A 26031-nucleotide genomic window follows, 5' to 3' on the forward strand; every position below is an offset into this window, starting at 1 on the left:
GACTTAAGTAGTAGGTGCCCTGTAGGACCCAGTGGCACAGCCTTCTGAGTCACCAGAGCTGGGTATTTAAGTGCACCCTGCATGTGCTATGTGCATCTAACTAGTGTAGTTGACACTTGTTTGTTGTTGGCAAGTCAATGGGGAGGGATTTACCCTCAGGCCAATTGTCTGTGACCAACATGGAGGATCAGCTATGCAGGGCCTCACCAAATGGAGTAGGACTTCAGCAGGGTTCGGGTGCCTGCTGAGTCTGCCCTGAGTGTATATCTTGTGGAGGTGGCTGGGTGATACTTCCATGTGGTGTGAAGCTGTCCACTGAATGCATTAGCTCTGGGGCCTCCCAGGAGGTATAGGCCAAGCTCAGCTGTCACCTGTATTCTGCCTGGGGCCACCTGGCATGAACTGAAAAGCAATCTGCAGATGGTTTCTACTTGTGCTGGGCTCGGAGGTGCCCAGGAGAGGCCAAACTGCAAACTAAAGCCAGGTGCCACTAGTGCTGGGCCTGTGGCCACTTAGTCAGAGGTACCAGCCATGCTCAGGCCAGATGCTGCTTCTTTAAGAGATTTTAGTAATGCCTGAAGCATGAGCCAAGACAGGCCATTTGTATGGAAAAGCCACCGAAAAACAGTTTGGGTGGGCCTTTAAGTCTCAGGGAAGCACCATGGCAGGGTGACTAGTGTGAGCCAGGTTGATGAGACTCAGGCATGGTGCCTTCCTGGGGCTCTGTACAGGGAAGGCTCAGAAAAGGAACAATGGCCTCTGCCAGCACTTCCACCTGAGAGAAAGCTGCCCCTACAGCTCGTGTCCTGACGTTTGACAATTCAGTTCCTCCCTGTATGTCCCTGGTGCCTTTCAAGCTGCTGCCCCAGCACTGGAGCTCAGAGCAAGTGAGTCCAAGTAAGTCCATATAGGCCTTTTGAGAGGAACTGCCTGAGTCTCCAGCTGCACTCAGCCTCACTCAGCCTCAATCCTCACTGGATTTTACAACCAGAAGTTATGAGGACTTTGCTTCCTGGCACTGGTGGTATAGGCTGGCGAGTCTGGTGTGAGGCTTGGACACCTGTCTCTTCATGCAAGACCTCCACAGCCAAGATATCCCTCTTAATTTTTATCTTTTACATATGGGTGTAGGGCTATGGGACCAGTCCATTTCACGTCTTGACCCCTCCTACCAATCTCAATGTGGCTTCTTTATTATTATTATTTTATTTCAGAGAGGGTGAGGGAGAGAGAGGTAGAAACATCAATGATGAGAGAGAAACATTGATCGGCTGCCTCCTGCATGCCCCACATGGGATTGAGCCCACAACCCAGGCATATGGCCTGACTGGGGATCAAACCGTGACCTCCTGGTTCATAGGTTGATGCTCAACTATTGAGCTATGCTGGCTGGGCTCAATGAGGATTCTTTATATCCTTAATTGTAGGACTTCTGTTCAGCTAGATTTTAGGTGATTCTGAATGATGCTTATTCTGTAGTTCAGTTTTAATTTTGATGTGGTTGTGGGAGAATGTGAGTATCATGTTTACCTACAGCTCTATCTTGAACAGAACCAAACTTATATGAAGTCTTAAGACTTTAACTTTACATAACTAATTAAAAGATACATATTTTTTAACTTATTGATTTTTAGAGACAGAGAGAAAGGGAGAGAGAGAAAGGAAGGAGGGGAGAGAGAGACATTGATTTGCTGTTCCACTTATTATGCATTCATTAGTTGATTCCTGTATTTGCCTTGACTGGGGATAAAACTCACAACCTTGGTATATCAGGATGATGCTCTAAACAACAGAGTTGCCTGGCCAGGGCCTTGATTCTTCTTAATGAAACAAATTTAATAGTAATTATGATGACAATTATGATAACTTGAACTTCCATTTATACCAGTTTACACTTATAAAGCTTTCACACAGGTTATAACATTTAATTAGCAATTGGTACATGATAATAAATTGGTATTCACAGCATATTTTAACAATATACCCTTGTGTAGCATTACAATACCAACTTGATATTTAAAAAATTTTTGAGGTAAAAATCTATATCTTGGTCATAATTCTTTTACAATTGATACTTTATTTAATTTTTAAAATCTTTATTATTGAGAGTGTTACAAATGTCTCCCCTTTCCCCCCAATTGCTTACCTCCACCTGGTTCCCGCCCAACCCCAGGCCTTCACCACTCTACTGTCTGTGTCCATAGATAATGCATACAAGTTCTTTGGTTATTCTCTTCCTGCCTCCTCTCTCCTCCTTCCCTCTGAGATTTGTCAGTCTGTTTCATATTTTCATTCATCTGATTCTATTTTATTCATTAGATTTCTTGTTCATTTATTTTGATTTTTATTTCAATTGTTGACAGATATATATTTATTGGCATTTTATTGTTCATATTTTTTAAATCTTTTTTTTCCTTCTTTTTCTTCTCCTTCTTCCTCTTCTTAGAGAAAACCCTTCAACATTTCATGTAATACTGGTTTGGTGGTGATGAACTCCTTTAGCTTTTTCTTGTCTATGAAGCTCTTTGAGAGCTTTGCTGGGTAGAGTAATCTTGGTTGTAGCTCCTTGCTATTCACCACTTTGAATATTTCTTGCCACTCCATTCCAGCCTGCAAAGTTTCTGTTAAGAAATCAGCTGACAGTTGTATGGACGCTCCCCTGTAGGTAACTGTTTTTCTCTTGTTGTTTTTCTCTCTTTGTCTTTAAGCCTTGGCATTTTAATTATGATGTGTCTTGGTTGGGCCTCTTTGGATTCCTCTTGTTTGGGATTCTGTGCTTCTTTGGACTTGTAAGTCTATTTGTTTCACCAGGTAGAGGAAGTTTTCTGTCATTATTTCTTCAAATAGGTTTTCAATATCTTGCTCTCTCTCTTCTCCTTCTGGCATCCCCATGGTGAGAATGTTGGTATGCTTGAGGTTGTCCCAGAGGCTTCTTAAACTATCTTCATATTTTTGGATTTTTTTTGCTCTTCTGATTGGGTGTTTTTTGCTTTCTCATATTCCAAATCGTTGATTTGATTTTTGAAATCCTCTATTCTACTGTTGAATCCCTGTAAATTATTCTTTATTTCAGTTAGTGTATGCTTAATTTCTAATTGGTCCTTTTTCATGTCTTTGAAATTCTCACTAAGATCCTTCAAAGTCTCACTAATTCCCTTGAAGCTCTCATTGAGTCCCTTGAAGCTCTCATTATTAAGTCCTTTGAAGCTCTCATTAAGTCTCTTGAAGCTCTCATTAAGGCCCTTGAGCATTCTTATAACCATTGTTTTGAACTTTGTATCCAGTAGTTTGATCCCTTCCATTTCTTTCATTTGTGACATGTTTCTTTGTCTCCACATTTTGGCTGCTTCCCTGTGTTTGTTTCTATGTATTAGGAAGAGCTGCTATGTCTACTGGAATTGGCAGATTGGCTTTGTGTATTAGGTGTCCTGTAGTGCCCAGGGGCTCAGCCTCTGCAGTCACCTCAGTTGGGCACTCAAAGTGTGCCTCTGTGTGGGCTGTGTGCACAGTCTTGTTATAGTTGAGCCTTGACTGCTGTTGGTGTCACTGAGAGGAAGTGAACTCCAGACCAACTGGATGCAAGGACTAGCTGAGACTACAGTAGAAGAGCTGCTATGCAGGAAACACCCCTATGGAGCAGGACTTGCTTCAGTGGGGCTTTGGTGCTCACTGAATCTGCCTCTTTAATGTGTCGCTCATGGATGTGTAGAGTTGTAATCTGGTATGGTCTGAAGCTTTCCACTGGGTGCACTGGTTCTGGGGCCTCCTGGTAGTCAGCCACTGCCTGGGACTACCTGGCAGGAGCTACAGAGAGGTCGGCAGATGGCTGCTACTTGTATTTTGCTTGTAAGTCTCCAGGCAAGGACCAGCTGTGTAGCAAGAAAGGCTGGTGCTAGTGCCAGTCTTGGGTCTTTTATTGATAGGTTTGCAGCACGCTGATGCCAGCTGCTGCTTGTTTGAAAGATTTTAACAAAGTCTGAAGCCTGAACCAGGACAGGCCATTCATATAGAAAAGCCACTACAAACAGCTTGGGTGGGGCTGCAAATTGGATGGGGTGGGGTCTCAGGGAATCACCAGGGTAGACGGAACAGTGAGCCAGGTTGATATGGCCCCTGCTGGTCAGCTCTGTGACATGGGAGATCCCAGCACAGGAACAATGAACCCTGTGAGCACCCCTATCTGAGAGAAAGCTGCCCCTGAGTTCTTGCCCTGATGCCCGACAATCCAATTCTTCCCCAAATGTCTCTGGTTCCTTTCAAGTCATGGCCCCAGCACTGGAGCCAGAGGGATTGAGTCTGAGTAAGTTCATGCGCTGGCCCTTTAAGAGGAATACCTGGGTCTGCAGTAGCCCCTGAGTCCCTCAGCCACAATTCCCCACTGGTTTTTACAGCCTGAAGTTATGAAGACTTCTCTTCCCAGCTCTGGAACCCTGGGCTGGAGGTCTGGTGTTGGGCTGGGATCCCTTGCTCCTCACTGGGGTGGGGCTCTGCAGCTGAGATATCACTCCCGATTAAGAAAACAGCACATGTGGATATAGGACCAGCCCATTCCGCCCTCTGCCCCTCCTACCAGTCTCAATGTACTTTCTTCTTTACTTTTCTAGTTGTAGGACTTTCATTTAGCCAGCTTTCAGGAGGTTCTGAATGATGGTTGTTCTGTATTTTTGTTGTAATTTTAATGTGGTTGTGGGAAGCTGCATATACCGGCATTTACCTACACCGCCATGTTGGTTCTCTCCCCTACACTTGATACTTTGAAAAGACTGTAAAACTTTCCGATCACATCTTCAAAGCAAAAACAAGGTAACCACATTTTGAAAGCAAATATGGAATTTAGACTTAATTATCCAAGATAAAAAAGTCTAAGGTAAAAAATATATCTTTTATGAAAGGCAGACACTTAAAAAAAACACATTAAACTTTTAAATATTCTTGGCTCAAATTTAGGAGAAATTATTCTTTTAAATAAGTAAAGTTAAGTACATTGTTACTCCACATACTTCATGGAACATGGAACATGGAAATATATTTAAAATGCTCCCCTGTATGTTAATGTTATTCTCAAAGCCATCTCTACTATACTAGTGAAAAAGTACTATGTTGTATACAATTAACTGCTTCTTAGTTTCCATGGGTCACAGGACTCTCAAATTAAAATTAAGTCTATAAACTAACTTATTCTCTAAAAATTAAGTCTGGAAAATGACTAAATAAATTACTTTGTATGGTGGAAAATTATAATTATTTGCCTATTAATACAATCCACTAAAGAGTATGAGTCTACTGAACTTCCTCCTATTGGAAACTCACTTTTGACAGAACTTTATCCTAAAACTAGGATTTTAGTTATTGTTTTTCCTTTATGCCAGAGCAGAAAAAAAATTCAACTTCATTTTACTGACAGAAGCCCCAACATCACTCAGTTAAGTTATAGAAGGCTGACATTTTGAAAATTAACAGACAGTAGTTTTTGGCCCGTATGGGATACCTGTTCTTTTATTTCTTTCATTTTTTCCAATCTCTTGAGTTTTGTTGCATATTCTTGAACTTCTTTTAATCCAATATCTGTGCAGAGACGAACCAAGAAACGCAGACCTAAATTGTAAAAAATATATTTAGAAAAGTATTTGTGTATTGTGTTGAAAGTATAACAAATCATTAACCATAATCTTTTGGGACACAGGAATGATGCTCATGAACAGTGATTGTTTCTCTCTTGAAAATTGTGTTATAGAATTGTGCACTTGAATCCTATATAATTTTGTTAAACAATGACAGCCCAATAAAAATTTTTTAAAAAGTATCTACACTCTGTATTTTCTTGACCTGGCAAGATGGACTTCCCTGAAAGGGGTTTAAAGGGACTCTTTTGACTCTGGCCAAGTAGGTCATTTGGTTGGAGCGTTGTCCTGCTACACCAAGGTTACAGGTTCGATCCCCAGTCAGAGAACAAACAAGAATCAACCAATAAATATATAAATAAGTGGAACAACAAATCAATGTTTCTCTCTCCTGCCCACTCTCTCTAAAAATCAATAAATTAAAAATAAAATAAAAAAATAAAGGGACTCTTCACTGACCTGTCCACACCACCTATAATCAGAGCCCTTCCAATATTATGCTTTACCCTCCGTCTGCTTTCCTTCATGGCACTTCTAACTTCTGACATATTCTACAAGTGTGTTCTCTTGTCTTCCCACTAGCAAGCTCCATGAGGACAAGGACTTTCATCTGTATTGTTTTCTGCTCAGTGCTATGCCAACACAGTAGTTAAAAGAAGTTCAAGAATATGCCACAAAACTCCATAAGAACTTGTAAATAAATGATCTATTCATGACCATTGTTTTGCAAAGTAACAGTACTAAAATAATTTAAAATGTCATATTTTAGCATATAAATTGCCTATGCATACATTAATAATTCATAATAAGGTAATTTACATTTCCTATAAATAATACACAACTATTCCTTTTTATCTACCTATCCTTAGAGTGACTTAGGAATATTTAGTGTGAAACAAAAAATTACTGTTTTTGGTAGATGTCCTCTGAAATTCAGTACATCAATTGTAACTCCATAGTGCAGGTCAATTTTTGGTAAATGAAGAATATATTTTAAGACTAAATTATCTGTTGGGTTCACCGGAAAACTACTCTGCTCAAAACAACACATTCCATGGGTGCAAATGTTTTCCTAAGACTACAGTTAAGATAGACTATTGGTGACATTTGTTTTGAAAATTATTCAGGCCAAGGTCATCTTGAACATTCCCTGTGGCACAGGTAAACATTCATTTAATATTTAGAGTGAACCTTAAATTCTCCATAAAGAAAGACATTTGGCGTTGCTTGGAGACAGTCCCTTTACTGGTCCAGTGCCAGGTGCTCAGGTTACTGCAGTGATTCTGAACAGGCAGCAATCCCGCCCCCAAGGGACACTTGGCAATGTCTGGGGATATTTATGTTTTTTATAACAACAGTGTGGGGGAAGTGGGGAGTGCTACTGTCATCTAGTGGGCAGAGGCCAGGAGTACTGCTAAAACACTGCAATCCATGGGATCCAGAATGGTCCAGTCCCAACATCAGTGGTCCTGAGAGACTTTTGCCCAGGTGACTTTTGGGTTGCATCATTTCCACAGAAAATATCACTGCTCTCTCTCATTTAATCTCTAAAGCACCAATTCCCTAATGTGACGGAGAATGAGAATCAAATAATAAGCTTAAATAGGGAAAATTAAATATCTGGGTTCACCGAAAACCTATGTGAGAATCTCTATAAATAGGGCAATAAAACTGTAGTTTTTGAAAGTGTAACAAGGAATCCCTTCCAAGTAACCTGTTTCCTGACTGGCTTCGGAAACCACTATTGTGGGTTAATCAATCTGCTCTAATTAGCACTAGAAATTCCTTACTCCTAAGCTATCAGTAACACCGTACCTGTGAGCCAGCTGCTGCTGAGCTTTTATAAAAGCCAAAGTGAGGAAAATGTTAATTAAGGAAGGGCAGTACTTCTAATCCCAGGATCAGGCTGGGCCACTGGGAAACTTGGCTCAGAAACATTGATTTTACTGAGTTGCAATGTGCTGTTTTGTGTTCATTATCACTGAAGGACAAAATTAAAAATAGTCTGTCCAAGTATGCTATTTTATTTGCTGTAGGGATGTTTTAAAGCAAGGAGCTGCATTATCTTTCAATGACTTTATCTACTATATCTCTCAGTGTCTCCACTTGAATGAATTAGAAGTTGAAAAATGTTTCTTCTTCCCAAGGAATTGCTTTTTATTTCCTCATAAACAGTAAAGATTATAGAACAGATTGTCTTTTATCTCTTTCCCGTAGCCGCAAGGCTATTCAGGGCCAAATATACAGTCTAGTGGAGATATACCGCATATGAATATGGTTATTTTGTGTTTTTCCTGATCCTGATTTGTTGTTATTGCTGTAATACTTCACACTATTTTAAGTTACATCAAATCCATTGTACATCAAGATGGGGAATATAGATTTGTTTACTTTTGAAGAGAATTCAATGGTTCTCTTCAAATGTAAATCCATCAACAATTAAATTCTATAAAAATGTGGATAGTCAGATTCTCTGATCCTGTAAACTCCTATTTAAACATATTTACCACAATTATAACTTGGTATCTATGTACACAATTACTGTAGCAAATGTAAAATAGGGTATAAAACATGAGAACCTATACTTTCAAAGCTACAAAATGTAATCTCACTTACATTCAACATTTTCTGGAAATTTTCTGTGAATATCTTTATAAGTATCTAATGCTTTTTGGTAGTTACCTACAAACAAAAAAAGAAAGAGAAACACACTAGGAGATTATAGAAATTAACAGGATTCAGCAAAAACAATTTTAATCCAATATACTGGCATCACTTAATAGCTTTATCAGGAAGAATTTTTTTTTTAAGCAGGAAGACTTTCATGTTTGCCTCAAGCATATGTAACAGTTCTTAACATAACTTTTGGAAGAAAATGTATAGACAAAACAAATTTGAAAAGGTTTAGAGTAGAAGGAAATGAATGGTGGTTAACACTTAGTTCCACTTCTTAAAATAAATGTTTGTGGTACAAATTAAGATCCATTCAATTTCCTAAAAATTAAATATTTCAAGTGAACAACTGAAAATTTAGAAAAATTTACATGATAGAGTTAATAACTTCAATGTCATTCACTTAGTTGGAAAAGATGAAACATTTTTTTGTAGTTATCATTTTGAAACATTAAAATGTTTATAGGAAACATTTTGTTTTGTAATAAAATAATTGATCTTCATGAAACAGCAAAGAATTAGATAAATGAATTTTGGGTCAAAGGTCTTGGCAAAAATCTCAGTGAATGAGCTAAGAATCTCTCTGGGCCTCAGGTCTCAAGAAGGATGGCTGTGCTAACCTCAAAGTGTTGTTGTGAGAATGAAATCAAATAGAGAGGAAGCATCTAACTCATAGCAGGTTCTCAATAAACATTAGTTTCTTTTCTAACCTGCCCTTCAATAACTCAAGAAGGTGTATGTCTTTAAATTATTCAGAATACCCCATGTATGTACACTCTACATATGACTGATGTGGAAATGAACAGAGGCAATCAGAACTCAGCTGAGATAAATAAAGTGTATATGTTATATGTTATTCGATAGGACACACCGTCTCATTATAGATTAACCCTCTCAATGACTTGAGGATGACACAGAATACGTATTTTGATGGCACTCTGAAGGAGCTCACAGAGATCCATCAAGAAAGAAGCTACAGCACTAGGCAAGAGAACCCTGTTAACACTTTTATAACAAATGCTTCCCTGGGATTGAGGAGTTTCTTTTCCTGGGTCATATGTATGCTCTACAAGAGCGATCACATATTTGTTAACGTTCGTCTCCTGTTCAATCTCTGTATTTTAAACATCATTCATGTCAGTTCAAAACTATTAACATTGCTACCCTTCAGGGCAGAGGTCAACAGCACAGAACCTAGTAGAGCAATTGCTGGAAACACAAATGATATCTGGTATAAAAATATAAATCCAGTGTTCCAGTCCTGGGCCTTCCTCAGGAAGGTGGAGATAGTCTCATTAATGTGGCCACACACATAGGACATTTAGAATTAGGTGGCAGAAAATGGAATATAAATTGATGTGTACAGAATGCCTGTTTTTTCTGTGGCTAACTTGTGAAAATGATTACATGTTAACTTTGAGAGATAATAAATCTGTGTCTAACAGCGGTGCTGAAATACATGATTAAGACCTACTTTTAAAGCATAACTTTTTTCTGTCTGTAGTAATTATTATGTTTTTCATATAATGCTTCAAATATGTGTAGTTATCAAAAGTTAATGTTTTAATAAATAAATATGCAATTGGAATACATTTTATGCATAATTACCTAAGAGACAAAAGCAGCAAAATATGTTAAAAATAAATAAAATAAAAGCATTTACCACTTCTTCTAAAACAACTAGCTACCATCAGCTGCCATTTCACTTGCGTGGGCCTATAAGAGAAATAAATGATATGAAATTAGAAAGGAAAAAATAATCTGAGATGGTCAAATATATTTATAAAGCTACAGATATGTACTATCTTTCAATTACTTTTTGATCTCTGATTAGATCATCTTTATTATTGAAAAGAGAATACATTATCTGTCATATTTATATTAATAAATTTAAATTTTAGAGCCCTTCAATCCAGTTCATGCCTTTATTTAGAAATTTTTATAAGAAACATTAACCTGTTTGGTTAAAGATCACTGCATTCTATTTTTTTATTATTAAGTCCTTTTTTAAAAAATAATTTTTTATTGTTGAAAATATTACATATGTCCCCGCTTCCCCCCAGTGACTGCTATTTTTAAACATTATTATTAGTTTTGCCATAATCTTATACCTAGGCTTAGAAATCTAGGCTTAGGCTTGCAAATTTAGCACCTAAGAGGCAATTTTTGACCTTGTGTTTGAACAATGAGGCTTCAACTAAAGAGGGAATAAAAAAGAATTCTAACCCTAACTGGTTTAGCTCAGTGGCTAGAGCATTGGCTTGCAGACTGAAGGGTCCCAGGTTCGATTCTGGTCAAAGGAACATGCTCGGGTTGTGGGCTCGATCCCCAGTAAGGGGCGTGCAGGAGGCAGCCGATCAATGATTCTCTCTCATCATTGATGTTTTTATCTCTCTCTCCCTCTTCCTTCCTCTCTCTGAAATCAATAAAAACACAAAAAGAGAATTCTATTCATCCCTCCCTTTCCCTTAATAATAATTTTCTAAAATAAATAACCATAATCAGGATTTCTAAAGACTATTAAAATATTTAAGAAAAACAAGATATAAAACACTAGGGAATAATTAATGCTCTTCTCATTTCCTTTTAGAATCTCCCTTCTATTTACTTGATGGCTTTATAGTCATGGCTCCTACTGAATTGGATGGTAAACCTACTAGCTCTCGAAATACACAGGTCATAGCCCTGCTACCTATGCAAGTTACTAGTACTCAACCTCAAATCCACTGCCTACACAGCCATCTGCTTTCATCTACATAAAATATATATCTAACCATATTATTTTCCTCCTTAAAATCCATCACCTCTCCTTCAACTGCATGATAATCCAAGATCCCAATCCCATTTTCTCACTTTTTGTCACTTTTTGCCTCTCCATGAGTTTTCCACCATGCCCTGCTACGACAAAATTCAGACAGGAACACGAATGCCTGCATGCTACATGTCTACACTCTAGTTCTCAGCACAGGCCAGCCCCTCCACACGAAGGCTTCTGCTGACCTCATCACACTCTGCTGGGCAGGCTGGGATAGACTGTTCCATGGACTTGCTCAGCACTCTACAGTTTCATATGGCACTTAATATTCTGCAGTGTTATTTAGGTTTCTGAACCTTATTAATCCATAAACTTGTGAGGGTAGCATAGCCTTTGTATACGAAGGACTGGGCATGACGCTTGACACATACTGGGTGTCAATATTCACTAAGTACTCCTTCTTTGCATATTCTATTACATATCTTGATTGCTTCCTTCAAGGTCAGGACTGTGAAATTTTTAAAAATATGTTTTTATTGATTTTTAGAGAGAGGAAGGGAGAGGGAGAGATAGAAAGATCGATGAGAGAGAAATAACGATTGGCTGCCTCCTGCATGCCCACTACTGGGAATTAAGCCTACAACCTGGGCATGTGCCTTGACTGGGAATCGAACCTTGACCTCCTGATTTCAAGGTCAATGCTCAATCACTGAGCTATGTCAACTGTGCCAAGTTCATTTCTTGAATGAATGCCTATTTTTCTCCTCCATCCTCATAGTAAAGAAAAATACCATTATTTTACAGATAGCATAAGTAAGATATATAAAATAATGTACCAAAAAATTATAGCAAATTGGCTATAAATTGCCTAGCACAGTATAATAAATACAGAGCTGTAATAAAGGCTTTAAGTATTTTAAATCTGCAATGATTTGGATTTAAGTTAGAGAATGATGGTATTTTAGAAATAGAAGTGGCCTCAGATAGTATTTCATTCTATCCATTCACCTTAAAAAAAGAAACAGACCAGCCAAGGGTAAGAGCTATGTCTAAGGTCACACCCCCAACAGTATATACCAGTATAATATCCCCTATTAATCCCTTATTTCACACTTCCACAAAGCAATGGGATGAAGTTTGAAAATTGCCACCGGGGAGAATTATTTCTGTGTTTGGAATAAATAAGTAAGTACCTGAAAGAGAATCATGACTTGGTTTTAAGAGGGCAGAGTAAAGACTTTTAACGTTGCAATGTCTCTTCTAGAAATTAACCCCAAAAAACAAGAAGGAGAAAGGCAGTCTCAAGCTCCACCTCAGATGAAACTGGAATGGTATAAAGCCACAGACAGATGATGGGTGATGGATGAAGGAGATAGAAACTGCCTTCAGCAGGGCAGAAAAAGCTAAACTCAAGGGTATACAAAGGGCATGTGAGGAGAAGGAGATCTTCCCTGAAAATCTCCGGGAATGCTGGAAAACTGGAATCAGCAGGACAGAGGAGGGAGGACACGGCAAGGAACTACAACAGGAAGACAGACTAGCAATGTTACTGGGAAGTAGCTGGCCCCCATGCTCTAGGACAGTGGTTCTCAACCTGTGGGTCATGACCCCTTTGGGGGTCGAACGACCCTTTCACAGGGGTCGCCTAAATACATCCTGCATATCAGATATTTACATTACGATTCATAACAGTAGCAAAATTACAGTTATGAAGTAGCAACGAAAATAATTTTATGGTTGGGGGTCACCACAACATGAGGAACTGTATTAAAGGGTCGCGGCATTAAGAAGGTTGAGAACCACTGCTCTAGGAGTTACTCAGGGAGGCTGTAGTCAGGACTCAGGCTGGTTTGAGATGAGAAATGAAAACTGGAGGATGAAGTGAGAAGTCACTTCTGGAACAGTGAGGCCCTAAGCCGGGCCCCTTCCAGCTACTGGAATGGCAGCAGTCAGGTTGATACTTTTCCTTGAACACATCAAATGGCCCCAGAGAAAAGACTTTCGAGTTTTAAGATGACAATCTCAGTGACAAAGCCATATGATTAACATGCTCTCTTCTAGTGCAGTGTTTGGTGGAAGGTGCTGTTAGCATTTGGGGTGACACTGTTCACTATGCAAATCCTCTACACATTGCTGAGTGTTCACCATCTCAGGCAGCTGCACACCTAATACCCACTGTGTGTCCCCATCATCAAGACCATAAAATGTCCCTCCCCCACATTTCCAAATGGTGCCACTAGGGTGGGGCAGTACTCCTTTCTTGGCTTGTATTATCTTTTTTCTTTAACTTTTAAATCTTTCATTGTGAAGTATAACACATGGAAAAGCACACAAAACATGGCTGTACAGCTCCGTAAATTGTCTTAAAGTGAATACACAAGTAACTGCTCTGCAGTTCAAGAAACAGGACACTGCCAAGACCCCAGATGTGTCCTTCCTGCTCCCTTCCACCATCCCCTCCTTCACCTGTGACGGTAACTATCATCCTGACTTTAAAACTGTTGACTTAGTCTGTTTCTGAACTTCACATGAATGAGCTAACATAGCATGTATCCTTTTGTAACAGCTTTGAGACATAACTCATGTAACATATAATTCACCCATTTAAAGTGTGTAATTCAAAAGCTTAGATATATTACATTAATAATTTTAAAAAGTTATCATTAAAACAGATATAACAAAAACTTGTCATTTTAACCATGTTTAGGTACACAATTCAGTGGCATTAATTACATTCGCAATGTTGTGCAACTATCACTGTCATTTATTTCCAAACTCTCTTACCAAGGCAAAGAAACCAGCACCCCTCCATAAAGTGGAAATTCTGATGTATGGCACAGAAAATAAATGCTCAGGAAGAGGAGAGGTAACCAATGCATATGGAATGTCTCGGTCATTTAGTCAGAAGGAAGCAAATCTAGATGCAAGTGGAAGCAAATTTATAGGGAAGCAGGGAGAAGGAAATATTAGGGGAGTTCCTGGAAAAGGCTTTTATTTTCAGGTAAACTGAAGTACAAAATAGAAAGTTGAGGTGATCTGTGAGGGAAATAAAAAGGGGAGTTAATGAGAAACACATCAGATTGATGAGCAGTGTTCACATAACACAAATATGTGTGGCATCAGTTTACCTATGTATGATAGATCTTCCCAGGCTGCAAACAAGAGTGAAAAGGCTGTATCAACCCAAGAAATTTTGAGGGACAAATGGGACAGCAAAGTAACCAAAGAATGTTGGCAAGAAAGAGCACAGATGTGAACAACGAAGCAGCCTAGGAAGAATGGGTTCAGAACTAAAGCCTGGAGAGCCTGTGAGAGGAAGGAGGGTCAAGAGACTAGAGGTCTTGGTCTTACCTGACAGAGGTACACTGGAGAGTAGGGGTGAGGAAGAAGAGAGGTTATGTTTAGACAGCTGGGTGTTATAATAAATATTTTATTGGTAAAAATATGCTGGGTGGTAATCAATCAAGTAAGATCTAGATGGCTAATCTAGATCAATGAATTTGGGGAGGTTGACACTTGTGAGGCTAGACTACTGATGGGATAGAAAGAGCATGAACTAGACGAGGTCAACATGTGACATTCATTTGGGAACAATGGTAGATGGAGTCTCAAAGGAGGAAGGGTCTTACCTGAGCTAACAGGGTTAGAATTAGGATCTAATCTAATAAAAGAGAAACATGCAAATTGACCGCACCTCTGCTATGCCCCAAGCCATGCCCACCAGCCAATCAGAGCGACTATATGCAAATTAACCCAACCAAGATGGCGGCTGGCAGCCACGGAGCTGGAGCAAGCAGGATGCTTGGTTGCCCCAGCGATGGAGGAAGCCAAGTTTCCAGCCTGCCCTGGCCGGCTGTGGCCTCCGCTCAAGGCAACAAAGTTTCAATTATAGAAGATAAATAAATCCCAGATACCTGCTTCCAGCCAGCCTCCACTGGGAGCTTGGGTGGCTGGGGGCCATGGCCAGCCTGCAAACAGCCATCAGCCCCTCACCCAGGATGGCCACACCCTCAGGGGGTGAGGGTCCCCGCTGGGGGGCTTGGCCAGCCTGCAAACAGCCATCAACCACTCACCCAAGCTGGCCACACCCTCATGGGGTAAGGGCCCCTGCTGGGGGGCTTGGCCAGCCTGCAAACAGCCATCAGCCCCTCACCCAGACTGGCCAGCACCCCAGCCAGACCCCCCCACCCTGAAGGGGGTGTGGCCAGCCTGAAAACGGCCCTCAGCCCCTCACCCAGGCTGGCCAGGCACCCCAGCGGGGACCCCCACCCTGAAGGGGCTTGGCCAGCCTGAAAATGGCCTTCAACCCCTCACCCAGGCTGGCCAGGCACTCCAGCAGGACCCCCACCCTGATCCGGGACACCCTTCAGGGCAAACCAGCCAGCCCCCACCCATGCACCAGGCATATAATAAAAGGGTAATATGCAAATTGACCCTAACAGCAGAAGGACTGGGAATGACTGGTCACTATGGCACACACTGACCACCAGGGGGCAGATGCTCAATGCAGGAGATGCCCCCTGGTGGTCAGTGTGCTCCCACAAGGGGAGCTCTACTCAGCCACAAGCCAGGCTGACGGCTGCCAGTACAGCGGTGGTGGTGGGAGCCTCTCCCACCTCCTCAGCAGCGCTAAGGATGTCCGACTGCAGCTTAGGCCTGCTCCTCGCTGGCAAGTGGACATCCCCTGAGGGCTCCCGGGCTGCCAGAGGGATGTCTGACTGCCAGCTTAGGTCCAATCCCCCCAGGGAGCGGGCCTAAGCCAGCAGGTGGTCATCCCCCGAGGGGTCCCAGACTGTGAGAGGGCACAGGCTGGGCTGAGGGACCCCCCCGCCCCAGTACACAAATTTTTGTGCACCGGGCCGCTAGTTAAGTATAATAAAAAGGTTACAGTGCATTATCTCTGCAGCTATATCTAGAGCATATAATTAAAGTTAAAGCTATCCCGCTATGCTTTTCATTTTATAATTCTCAAAATGTTCAGTGAAACAAATGTCATAAAAATTAATTATATAATACAAATTCTACACAGAGATCACTCAAATTATTAAGCATTCCTTTATCATTCAAATGATTCAAAGTCATATTTAATGTTAAAATTAAATTTGGCCAAATACAAAGTAGAATATTATATACTAGTATTTCAATTATTTTTGAAACATACATGTACAAAACACTGATATAAAATTAAAGATATCTTTAGAAGTTTAATTTTTAATATACAATGTATATCAATTATAAATTGAAACTTATTTCAGAAATGAAACTTTGTTCTAGAACTGAGATAGTAATTTTCTTTTTTTTCTGGGGAAGTAAAAAAAATTTTTTCTTTTTCTTTTTTTAACTTTATTTTTCTCTTTAAAAAATTTTATTTTTCAATTACAGTTTACATTCAATATTATTTTGTATTAGTTTCAGGTGTACAGCATAATGAATAGACAATCATATAATTTATTAAGTGCTTCTTTGATATTTCCAGTGCTCACCTAACACCATCCATAGTTATTATAATGTTATGACTACATTCCCTATGCTGTACTTTATATCCCGTGACTATTTTGAGATAGTAATTTTTCTGGCTGATAAAGAAACAATACTTGTTTGCTGAGATATGAATAAGAAAAATACATAAAGAAAAGTATTTTAAAGCAGGTATTTTAAAAACTTTTGCATAAAAAGGAAACATATTTATCACAATAAAGACCAAGTAAAATGGAACATAACACAAGAAAATGGAAATAATGAATGTTCATTAATATTTGTTCATGAACTTAATGTGTCTATCAGATTCTAATTCTATAAATAAAATAAAATCCCATCAGGAGACATTAAATTAATCATAAACATAAAAATGGTTACTTACTGTATAAGAGCAGCTCTTTCAAAGTATTGAATGGCTTTTTCACAAAATTGGGTGTCAATATAATAGGCTCCAAGCCACTCAATGACTTCAATGTTAGAAGGGAAATACCTGTATGACTAGAGAAAATACAGAACATGACAATACAACTTCAGTTGCAATACATAATTTACTTCTTGGACATTTTACCTATTGAGTGGATTAATGTATCCAGTATAGAATTTCTTAATAAAAGAAGTATGAGCCGTCATATGCACTTCAAAAGATTTTGAAACTATACAAGATTTAGAAAACAAGACTTGTTTGACACATTTTTTGACTATCTGTATCTTTTTTATGTACTGATACATAATCTGAGTCAAATTAAATATGTAATAGAATAAAAGACATGAAAATCATGTGTCGAGAAAAATGAGTCTGTACTAATTTCATTTTTTATTAAAATTAATAAACAACTAACTTTATATTCCACAAATGTTTAATTTTAAATCATTATTCATTTAAAAACTAATAAACATTTATACAGTGTAGTGATGGCCAGAGGGAGGGGGGCAGGGGCTGGTAGAAGGTGGGTAAAGGGGGGAACATTGGGGGACATCTGTAATAGTATCAACAATTTTAAAAACTGTAAGTTAAAAGGCCACTGCATTTTATAAAACAATTCATAAAAGCTAAAAAGTAGAAGGAAAGATTATCCGCCTACCTCATAGTAGTATTGAAATGCTTGCGACTTATCTCCTTCACTATCATATAATTCTCCTAGTTTAGACAGAGCTCTAGAATCAGTTGGAACAACACTGATCAGCTGCATTAACCATTCAATAGCTTGATTGGGATCTTCCATTAATTCGTATCTTGGACAATTTCAGTTAAGGATAACACAGTTATTCTGAATTCACTGATCAATAAGCAAACCTAAAAATAACGTTACAACAAAAATGATTCAAATGATTCCCTAGGCCAGTGGTCGGCAAACTGTGGCTCGAGAGCCACATGCGGCTCTTTGGCCCCTTGAGTGTGGCTCTTCCACAAAATACCGACTTCTGCGCATGGGCCACAAAGTTTCAATCGCACTGTATGTACGCGCCTGCACGCGGTATTTTGTGGAAGAGCCACACTCAAGGGGCCAAAGAGCCGCATGTGGCTCACGGCCGAAGTTTGCCGACCACTGCCCTAGGCTATAGTGATGTGCTATCTAATACTATTTATTCTGGATTTCCTTAGGGATGAAAACGGAAAATGGAGCAGCACTGTACGTAACTCTTGTTCCATGTGTACACTTGGCTTTTCCTTTGCTCATTTCCATCCATAGTATTGATTTCCAAAGCATTGTCCAAAGTTTGTCCTTAATAAAATGCCCGAGTGTTGTATTCAACCATCCTACCTCTTGCAACACATTCAACATATTCAGGGCATAGTTTCATGTATTTTCCTGTGAGTTTTCCTAATTAGATTATGAGCCCCACATAGGAAGTTCTTTTTTTTGTAGCCTTTGTGCTTAGTAGGTCCTTTGCATACACTCAGATACCTTGTTCACACCTATTCTAATCCTTTTTTTTGAAAAATAAGAGCCTCCTGTTTTTAATAATGAAAAATGTGATACCATAAGGAAAACATAAAAATAAGGAAATATATTCAAATAGCCTTAAGCATATCAATTACTTTACTGGGTCCAAATTGATCACGATACTGGCAATTTCAGAGAAATTAAATAGACAAAACGAAAAGGCTAAAAGAAATAATTATTAAGTAATTTGCTCTACAACTAAATTTTTTAATAAAATTTTTTAATAAAAATTTTTAAATCTACTCTACCAAAAATATGCCAGATAGTACTTAAACTTATTAATGGTGCCCTGGCTGGTATTTCTCAGTGATTAGAGCATCAAACCATGTGCCAAAGAGTTGCACTTTCGATTCCTGGTCAAGGGTACACACCTGGGTTGAGGGTTAGCTCCCCACCCCTAGTCAGGGTGTGTTCGGGAGGCAACAAGTTGATGTGTCTCTCTTATGTTGATGTTTTTCTTTCTCTCTCCCCCTTCCTCCCTTCCTTCCACTTTCTCTGAAAAGCAATGGAAAAAATATCCTCAAGTGAGGATTAACAAAATTTTTAATGGTACACTTCATAATATACTTTTTTCTAAATGTATTTGCATAAAGTTTATATCAAGATAATAATAACTTAAACCTTCATAAAATTTTAATCCTTCCCAAAGTTTTCAAAGCTTATTATCTCTAAATATAAAAGCCTAAGTGACCGAATGACCAGACAACCGAATGACTGGTCAACTGGTCGCTATGACACGCTCTGACCACCATGGCAGACGCTCAATGCAGGAGCTGCCCCCTGGTAGTCAGTGCACTCCCAGAGCCAACCTCCTGTGGCTGGCCAACCTCCCACAGTCCTTCCCCCCAGCCAGCCGGGTGGTCAGTGTGCTCCCACAGCCAACCTCCGGTGGCTGGTCCACCTCCCACGGTCCCTCCCCCCCGGGCCGGCCAACCTCCCTCAGTCCCTCCCCCATGGCTGGCTGGCCCCAGTCGGCCCCGATCAGCCCCAATCGCCAGCCAGGCGGAGGGATCCCACCCGTGCATGAATTCGTGCACCGGGCCTCTAGTTTTTAAAATAAGAAGAGAAATTAAAGTTTTTTTTTCAAATAGTGTCAAAGACATTAAAAACATTAACAGATTTCTGCTCTTCCAACCAAGAGCAGGGAAAAAAATCAACTACAGAAAAGCTAAGAGTTGCAGAAGAAACTGACAGGAGAGCAATGTTTTGTATTTCAGCAGGTCCTGATCCTAAATAAAATATGGCACATACAGTCCACAGTCAATGAGTAGACTACTGAGTGAACAGAAAGAATAAGTTCAAATTCAATTAATAGTACTAATCAGTAATAAACAATATTTTCCTTTTAATTAGTAAGTTACTGCTTCAAAAAAAACCCTCTAAAACTCAGAGTTAATACATTGTAAACTATCTAATTTACATTTGATAATTAGCTTATGAGTACTCAACACATTATACTCAATTACTTTAATGATTATTTCTAAAAATTAATAATAGTTTTAACCTTTAAATAATTCCTCCTACAATGCAAATGATCCTTTAAAACAGGATTGCTCAAATAATATTTTCATTACATATTAATCTATTAGGTTTTAAAGTATTATCCTCATCAATTACTTAGTTGGTTAAGCTTACTTAATAATTGGTACACAATTACCAACTGAATGAATTAATAATGATCCCTAAATTTTTCATGTAAGATACACATTGGCTATTTGGTACAAAACTTGAGCGCTGTTTCTCAGAATTGCATGAAGCTTCAGGAAACAGTCCAAAGCCTCGTCAAGCCGGTTTAGCTTCTTATAGGTAAGGCCTTAAAAGAAGAAAAGAAAAAAAGAAAAGTTATAAGGAATTTTCTCAGAGTAACAAAATGAACATTTAAATATATGTAAATATTCATCCAGAAGAAAAAATAAAGATGAACAGGTTATTTTGTTATTGTTAATCCTCACCAAGGATATTTTTCCATTGATTTTTAGAGAGTAGAAGGGAGGGTGAGAGACAGAGAGAGAGAAACATTGATGTGAGAAAGATACATTGATTGGTTGCCACCTGCATGCAACCTGACCAGGGCTGGGGATTGAGCCTGCAACCAAAGGTATGTGCCCTGGATCAGAATCGAACCTAGGACCCTTCAGTCTGCAAGCCGAAGCTCTATCCCCTGAGCAAAACCAGCTTGGGTCAATTTTTTTTTTTTTTTAACAGAACAAGTTGGGTCCTGGCTGGGTAGCTCAGTTGGTTGGAGCATCGTCCCGAGGTTGTGGGTTCAATCCCTGGCTGGGGCACAAACAAGGAGCATAAATAAGTGAAATAAATCAATGTTTCTCTCTCTCTTTAAAAATTAATGAATAAAAAAATTTAAAAAAAGAACAAGTTGGGGCAGGGATGTTCTACTAGTATTTGGCAGACACCAAAAAGTTTTAGTGACGGTAAAGTGTGATAGAAAAAGGAAGAGGTAAAAAGATTAATAGAACAGCATAAATAATTTAGAAATGGACTCAGTTACAGAATTTAGTTAATGGGCATTTAAAATTAATGAGGACTAAGGGACTAGTTGAATATGGTGCCAGGACAACTGACTATGCATGAAGAAAAAAATGTAGATTCCCATTTTCAATTTATTTCTATTTTGAATAAATAGAAAATTTTAAAACTAAACAGGAAAAACAAAGCTGTAAAACTACAAAAAAATATAGGAAAATCTTGGGGGAAAGAAGGACTTTGTAAAGCAATAAACAAGTGAAGCCACATATTTTCTTTCTTTTTAAATATATTTGAATACATTTTTTTAAAAAAATATTTTTATTGATTTCAGAGAGGGAGGGAGGGGGAGAGAGAGATAGAAACATCAATGAGAGAGAATCATTGATCGGCTGCCTCCTGCACGCCCACCACTGAGGATCAAGTCCGCAACCCTGGCATGTGCCCTTGACTGGAATTGAACCCGGGATCCTTCAGTCCACAGGCTGATGCTCTATCCACTGAGCCAAACCAGTTAGGGTGCCACGTATTTCAAAAAGCAAAATTTGTATACAAAAATAGAAAAATTCTATTTGACAAAAGAAATTATAAAGTCAAGCAATGAACTAGGACAAGTATTTGAAATGTATAAAGAGGATAAATATATACCAAGGCATGCCACCTCCTGCATGGAGACCTTTGCTCTCCACTTGTCAGTAATGTTAGTTTCCCAGATGCCCAAAAGGCAGTACCCTCCCTACCTTCTAGCATGACTGTAAATGTCTACTCAGGGAGGTTCTCCTTAACACCACCTAAATTGTAAATTCCCCCTGCCTCCTTTCCTCTTGGCCCAGCTAGGGCTTCCTTTTTTAGTCTTCCCTGGGGGAGAGATCTGCAGATCCCCGACTGGACAGGTGAGACAAATGGCCTGTGGCAGGTGGCCCGCAAACAGCCTCATTCATGCCTTGGAGCTCCTGCTTGGTTTCAGCTGCACACTCCTGAACATGAGGACACGGCAGTATACTCAAACATCAGAGAAAAGGTCACAGTGAGAAAGAGAGGATAAAACACACACACATCCCAAAATGCAGGGAAAAGAAAATTGGAAAGCAAACTTCATAAATAACCCGAGTTGAGACATAGTACTGCATTGAACTATGTATGCAACACTGCAAACTCATGACAGGGAGGAATGCACTCATTTCAGGTGTCCTCTGACAGGGAAGGGAATGAGGTGGTGAATTTTCAGGTCTGGTGTCATTTTGTTAATTAAAAACAATCTGAAATAAATATTACAAAATGTTAAAATATACGAAATACTAGAGGCCCGGTGCACGAAATTCGTGTAGGGGGCGGGGTTGGAGAGGGGCCTCTCAGACTGGTCTGCACCCTCTCCAATCCGGGACCCCTCAGGGAATGTCCCACTGCCGGTTTGTGCCTGCACTTTTAACAGATGACAGCTCCATTGTTGTTTCTTTTTTATGCTTAAAACCATTGGAATTAGTAGGTATTCAAAGTGTGTATACATTTTGGGGGGACACCCTGTATATCTCTAGTCAGTGGTGAAAGGAACCAACAGCGGATTTGGAACCCCCAGACAGGGAACCTCGCTCACTCCCTGCATGTCTCCCCACTCTGCTTTCCACCTTCACAGGCAGCGGGAGAATCAATGTTTTCTCTCATTAACTCGGAAAAGCACATCCTGTTACCTGCTGCCCGGTAGGAGTGCGCTAGGACCAACTCGAGCGAGGCTCAGTCAGGGCAGCCTTCGCTCATGGTGCCGGCACCCGAAGTGCACATTCCTCCTCTTCAGTCACCCCAACTATCCCACCGTTTCACTGAGGACGGAACTCCTCACCTCCTCTGGGTTCCCGATCTTGAATGCTGACCAAAGGCACCTCAGCGAGGGCCGCCCGCGCCCACCAAGTGTGTTTGTCTGTACTGCCTCCACCTCAGCACCTGCATTAGCCCCATGGAGGTGATCTCATCACTGCACTAGCCTCTGCGGGAACAGGGCGTCACCACTCCCCCCTCTCACTGTCATCTCACAGGCACCCAACCCCAGCACCCAGAACACCGAGACACTCTCCAAAGGACGTGAGCGTGCCGGAAGAGAGCATGCGCCATGGTCCGGGACTGTTGCAGGCGTGCGTGGGTGACAGCGTGCTGGGGATGTTCACACGCTGGGGGGGAGGAGAGGATGCACGCACTGGAGGCCTGCAGCTGTGCAGATCCGCAAACCCCTGTGGTGCGGCCAGGAGGCGTCAATCTGGCCCGCCACAGTAGCTGTCCCTCCAACCAAGGAAGCCAAGCCCCCCGCCTGCGCGCACTCTGGGTGCTGGGGCGACAGAGGAAGCCAAGCCCCTTGCCCCGCGCGCTCTGCTGGTCTGGCTTCCTCGGTTGCTGGGGTGACGGAGGAAGCCAAGCCCCCCCCCCTTGTCCACTCCCCTCCAGTCAGCGCCATCTTTGTCATGTCAATTTGCATATTCCCTCCTTATTGGCTGTGGGTGCCTCCATCTTTATCACGAAGTGACGGTCAATTTGCTTATTACTCTTTTATTAAATAGGATAGGTAGTAGGTACACGGGCATTTATTTTTTTCAGTATAATTTTTTTATATTTGAAACTGTTCATATTTAAAAAGAAAATGAGATTTCCCCCATACCTGTCAGTTTGGCAAACATTTAATTACTAGAGACCCGGTGCATGAAATTCGTGCATGGGTAGGATCCCTAGGCCTGGCCTGCTATCAGGGCCAATCTTCCCTGGCTGCCAGCAGCCGGTCCTGCCCCCCGCCGGTTGCCCTCTGTGTGTGGGGCGAATGGCGGGGCGATCGGGGCCCCACTCACACTGCCTTGGCCTGGTGCCGCCTGTGTCCGTTGCCACCCACTCCCAGTTCCCTGTTCCCCATTGGGCGATTGGAGCCTGCTGGCTGGGGGGAGGGATCGAGAGGTTGGCTGTCAGGCCCTGACCAGGTGATTGGGGTCTGCGGGCTAGGGGCAGCTTCTGCATTGAGTGTCTGCCCCCTGGTGGTCATTGTACATCATAGCGACTGGTTGTTCTGCCATCCCGGTCGATCTGCATATTATGCTATTATTATATAGGATAATATGCAGTATTAGCAGGACTTTGGGAAGTCAGTCTCATACACCATGGTGGAACTAGAAACTGGAAAAGCCTTATTTTTATTTATTTATTTTTTAATGTTCACCTGAGGATATTTTTTCCATTGATTTTTTAGAGAGAATGGAAATGAGGGAAAAAAGAAGGGAGTGAGGGAAGGAGAGAGGGAGGGAAAGATCAATGTGAAAGAGACACATCCATTGGTTGCCTCTTGCATGTGCCCTGACCAGGGCCAGGTATCGAACCTGCAACCTAGGTACAGGTAATAAAACCCAAGACCATTCAGTGTGTGGGCCAATGCTCTAACCATCAAGAAACATGGCCAGGGTGGAAAAGTCTTTTTAGAGGGCAATATGGCAATATCTCTGTAATTTTTACAGGTACACAGCTTTTGTCTGAATCATTAATTACATTAAAAATAACCTATAATCCAAGAGTCTTCTTTTTAACTCTTTGTTATAAGGAAGTCAACTTCTTCTCATGATGAGTTGGAGCTCATTAAGCAAAGAGAGAGAGAGAGAAAAAGGAAAGATAATTACAAAGTGCAAGAAGCAAAACCAAAACCAAAAAAAAACAGGGCGCATCCCCGAGGGGGTTGGAAGATGGTGGCAGAATAGGTGGATCTTTCTCCCACTTCCTCCCAGAATCTAACTGGAATTAAAACTAAATTGGGGAATATTCACCCTGAAATATAGCTGAAGATTGGCTGAAGAGACTTTTGACCAAGGAAGGGCAGAAACCACCTTGTGACTGGTAGGAAGGGAAGGGACACGAGAGGTGCTGGCCTAGCACCCAGGAGCAGTAGGCCAAGAGTGATCACGATTCCCCAGAGAGGAGAGAGGCCTGGACCCCAGGCAGGGCTCCCCATCATGGAGAGCCAGAGCTGGGAACAGTCACCCATGTGGCAACTAGTGGCCAGGGCTTTTATCACCCAGGGAGCTGAGCTGTCTGGAAACAAAGCCACTTTTTAAAAGGGCTGGCACACAGGAGTTTCATTCCCAAAGACTCACCCTAGGCTTTGTTGAAGGGAGGGCGGTGTGGAAGGAGTAGGGAAGAGTCATAAGGAGAGAGGCTGCAGGGATACCCGTGTTGAGTCACCCCCCACCTCATATGGCAGCAGCCATTTTTCCTGAGAGGCACAGGCCCTTCCCAACAGCAGAAGCCTGCCCTCCGGGATACAACTCACCCCAAACTAAGGAATCCCACTAGCACCACCTTCTGTAATCTAGTGCTCCCACCCTGTATCTTGACCCCTGCTGAGGAGACAGCAGTCTCAAGGGGCAGTAGTCTCAGTGACTGTCAATAGCTGGTTTGGGGGTAGGGATATTCCCCCCACATTTCTGGGAACCTGGCTGGCACTTCTCTCACAAGAAAGCTGATAGAAACTCCTAGCTTACAGCAGACCCCACCAGCTGGCCTAAGAAGGACTCCACCTGGCTGAGGACAGGAAAATAGTCTGGGAATACACCTACCATATTTCCTTAAGTCTGAACATTTGCTGATCTGCCTAGGGACCTGTGCTGCTAAAAAACTGGAGGCAGCCACAAGCTGTGGATTGCTTGAAGCTTTGAATAGGGCACTGAGAGCCAAACTTGGACAGCTTCTGACACTGGCTAGCACAAAGGTACCTGCTAGGAGGTCTGAAATCAGCATACAAAATAGTCAGCCTAAGAGCAGGACCCAAAGGGAAATCCTAGTAGGCACTCAAATCTGCTAAGACAAACATTACGTGGTTGCTTTTTTTTGTCTTGTTTCCCCCCCCACCCCATTATTTTCCTTTTATTGCTTTAATGTTATTTTTTTTGGTCTTTTTTTTTCTCCTTTACTTTTTTCTTTTATTGCTTAAATTATTACGAAGAGTATTACATATTTCTCCTTTTTTCCCCCTGCCCTTGACAATCCCCTGGCCTCCCCTACCCCCCAGTGTCTTATGTCCATTGCTTATGCTTATATGCATGCATTCAAGTCCTTTGGT

The 26031-nt window shown here is 40.9% G+C and overlaps 1 protein-coding gene across 6 annotated transcripts in view; it reads right to left on the reverse strand.

Annotated features, from left to right (window-relative positions):
- The window catches only part of IFT88 (intraflagellar transport 88), a 164825-nt gene that overhangs the window by 59127 nt on the left and 79667 nt on the right, over positions 1-26031 (reverse strand). For 5 of the 6 annotated variants that reach the window (XM_005880004.2, XM_014528163.1, XM_014528160.1 and 2 more), the window contains 6 exons: positions 20178-20286; positions 17610-17760; positions 16910-17025; positions 9958-10010; positions 8238-8303; positions 5489-5595 (listed from right to left, as the gene is read on the reverse strand). In XM_005880004.2, the coding sequence (XP_005880066.1) occupies positions 5489-5595; positions 8238-8303; positions 9958-10010; positions 16910-17025; positions 17610-17760; positions 20178-20286 (602 nt within the window). The remainder of the gene's footprint in view (positions 1-5488; positions 5596-8237; positions 8304-9957; positions 10011-16909; positions 17026-17609; positions 17761-20177; positions 20287-26031) is intronic. The other variant, XM_014528161.1, reaches the window with a different exon arrangement.

This window comes from Myotis brandtii, unplaced genomic scaffold (genome assembly GCF_000412655.1).
Source record: "Myotis brandtii unplaced genomic scaffold, ASM41265v1 scaffold62, whole genome shotgun sequence".
Taxonomy (NCBI): Eukaryota; Metazoa; Chordata; class Mammalia; order Chiroptera; family Vespertilionidae; genus Myotis; species Myotis brandtii.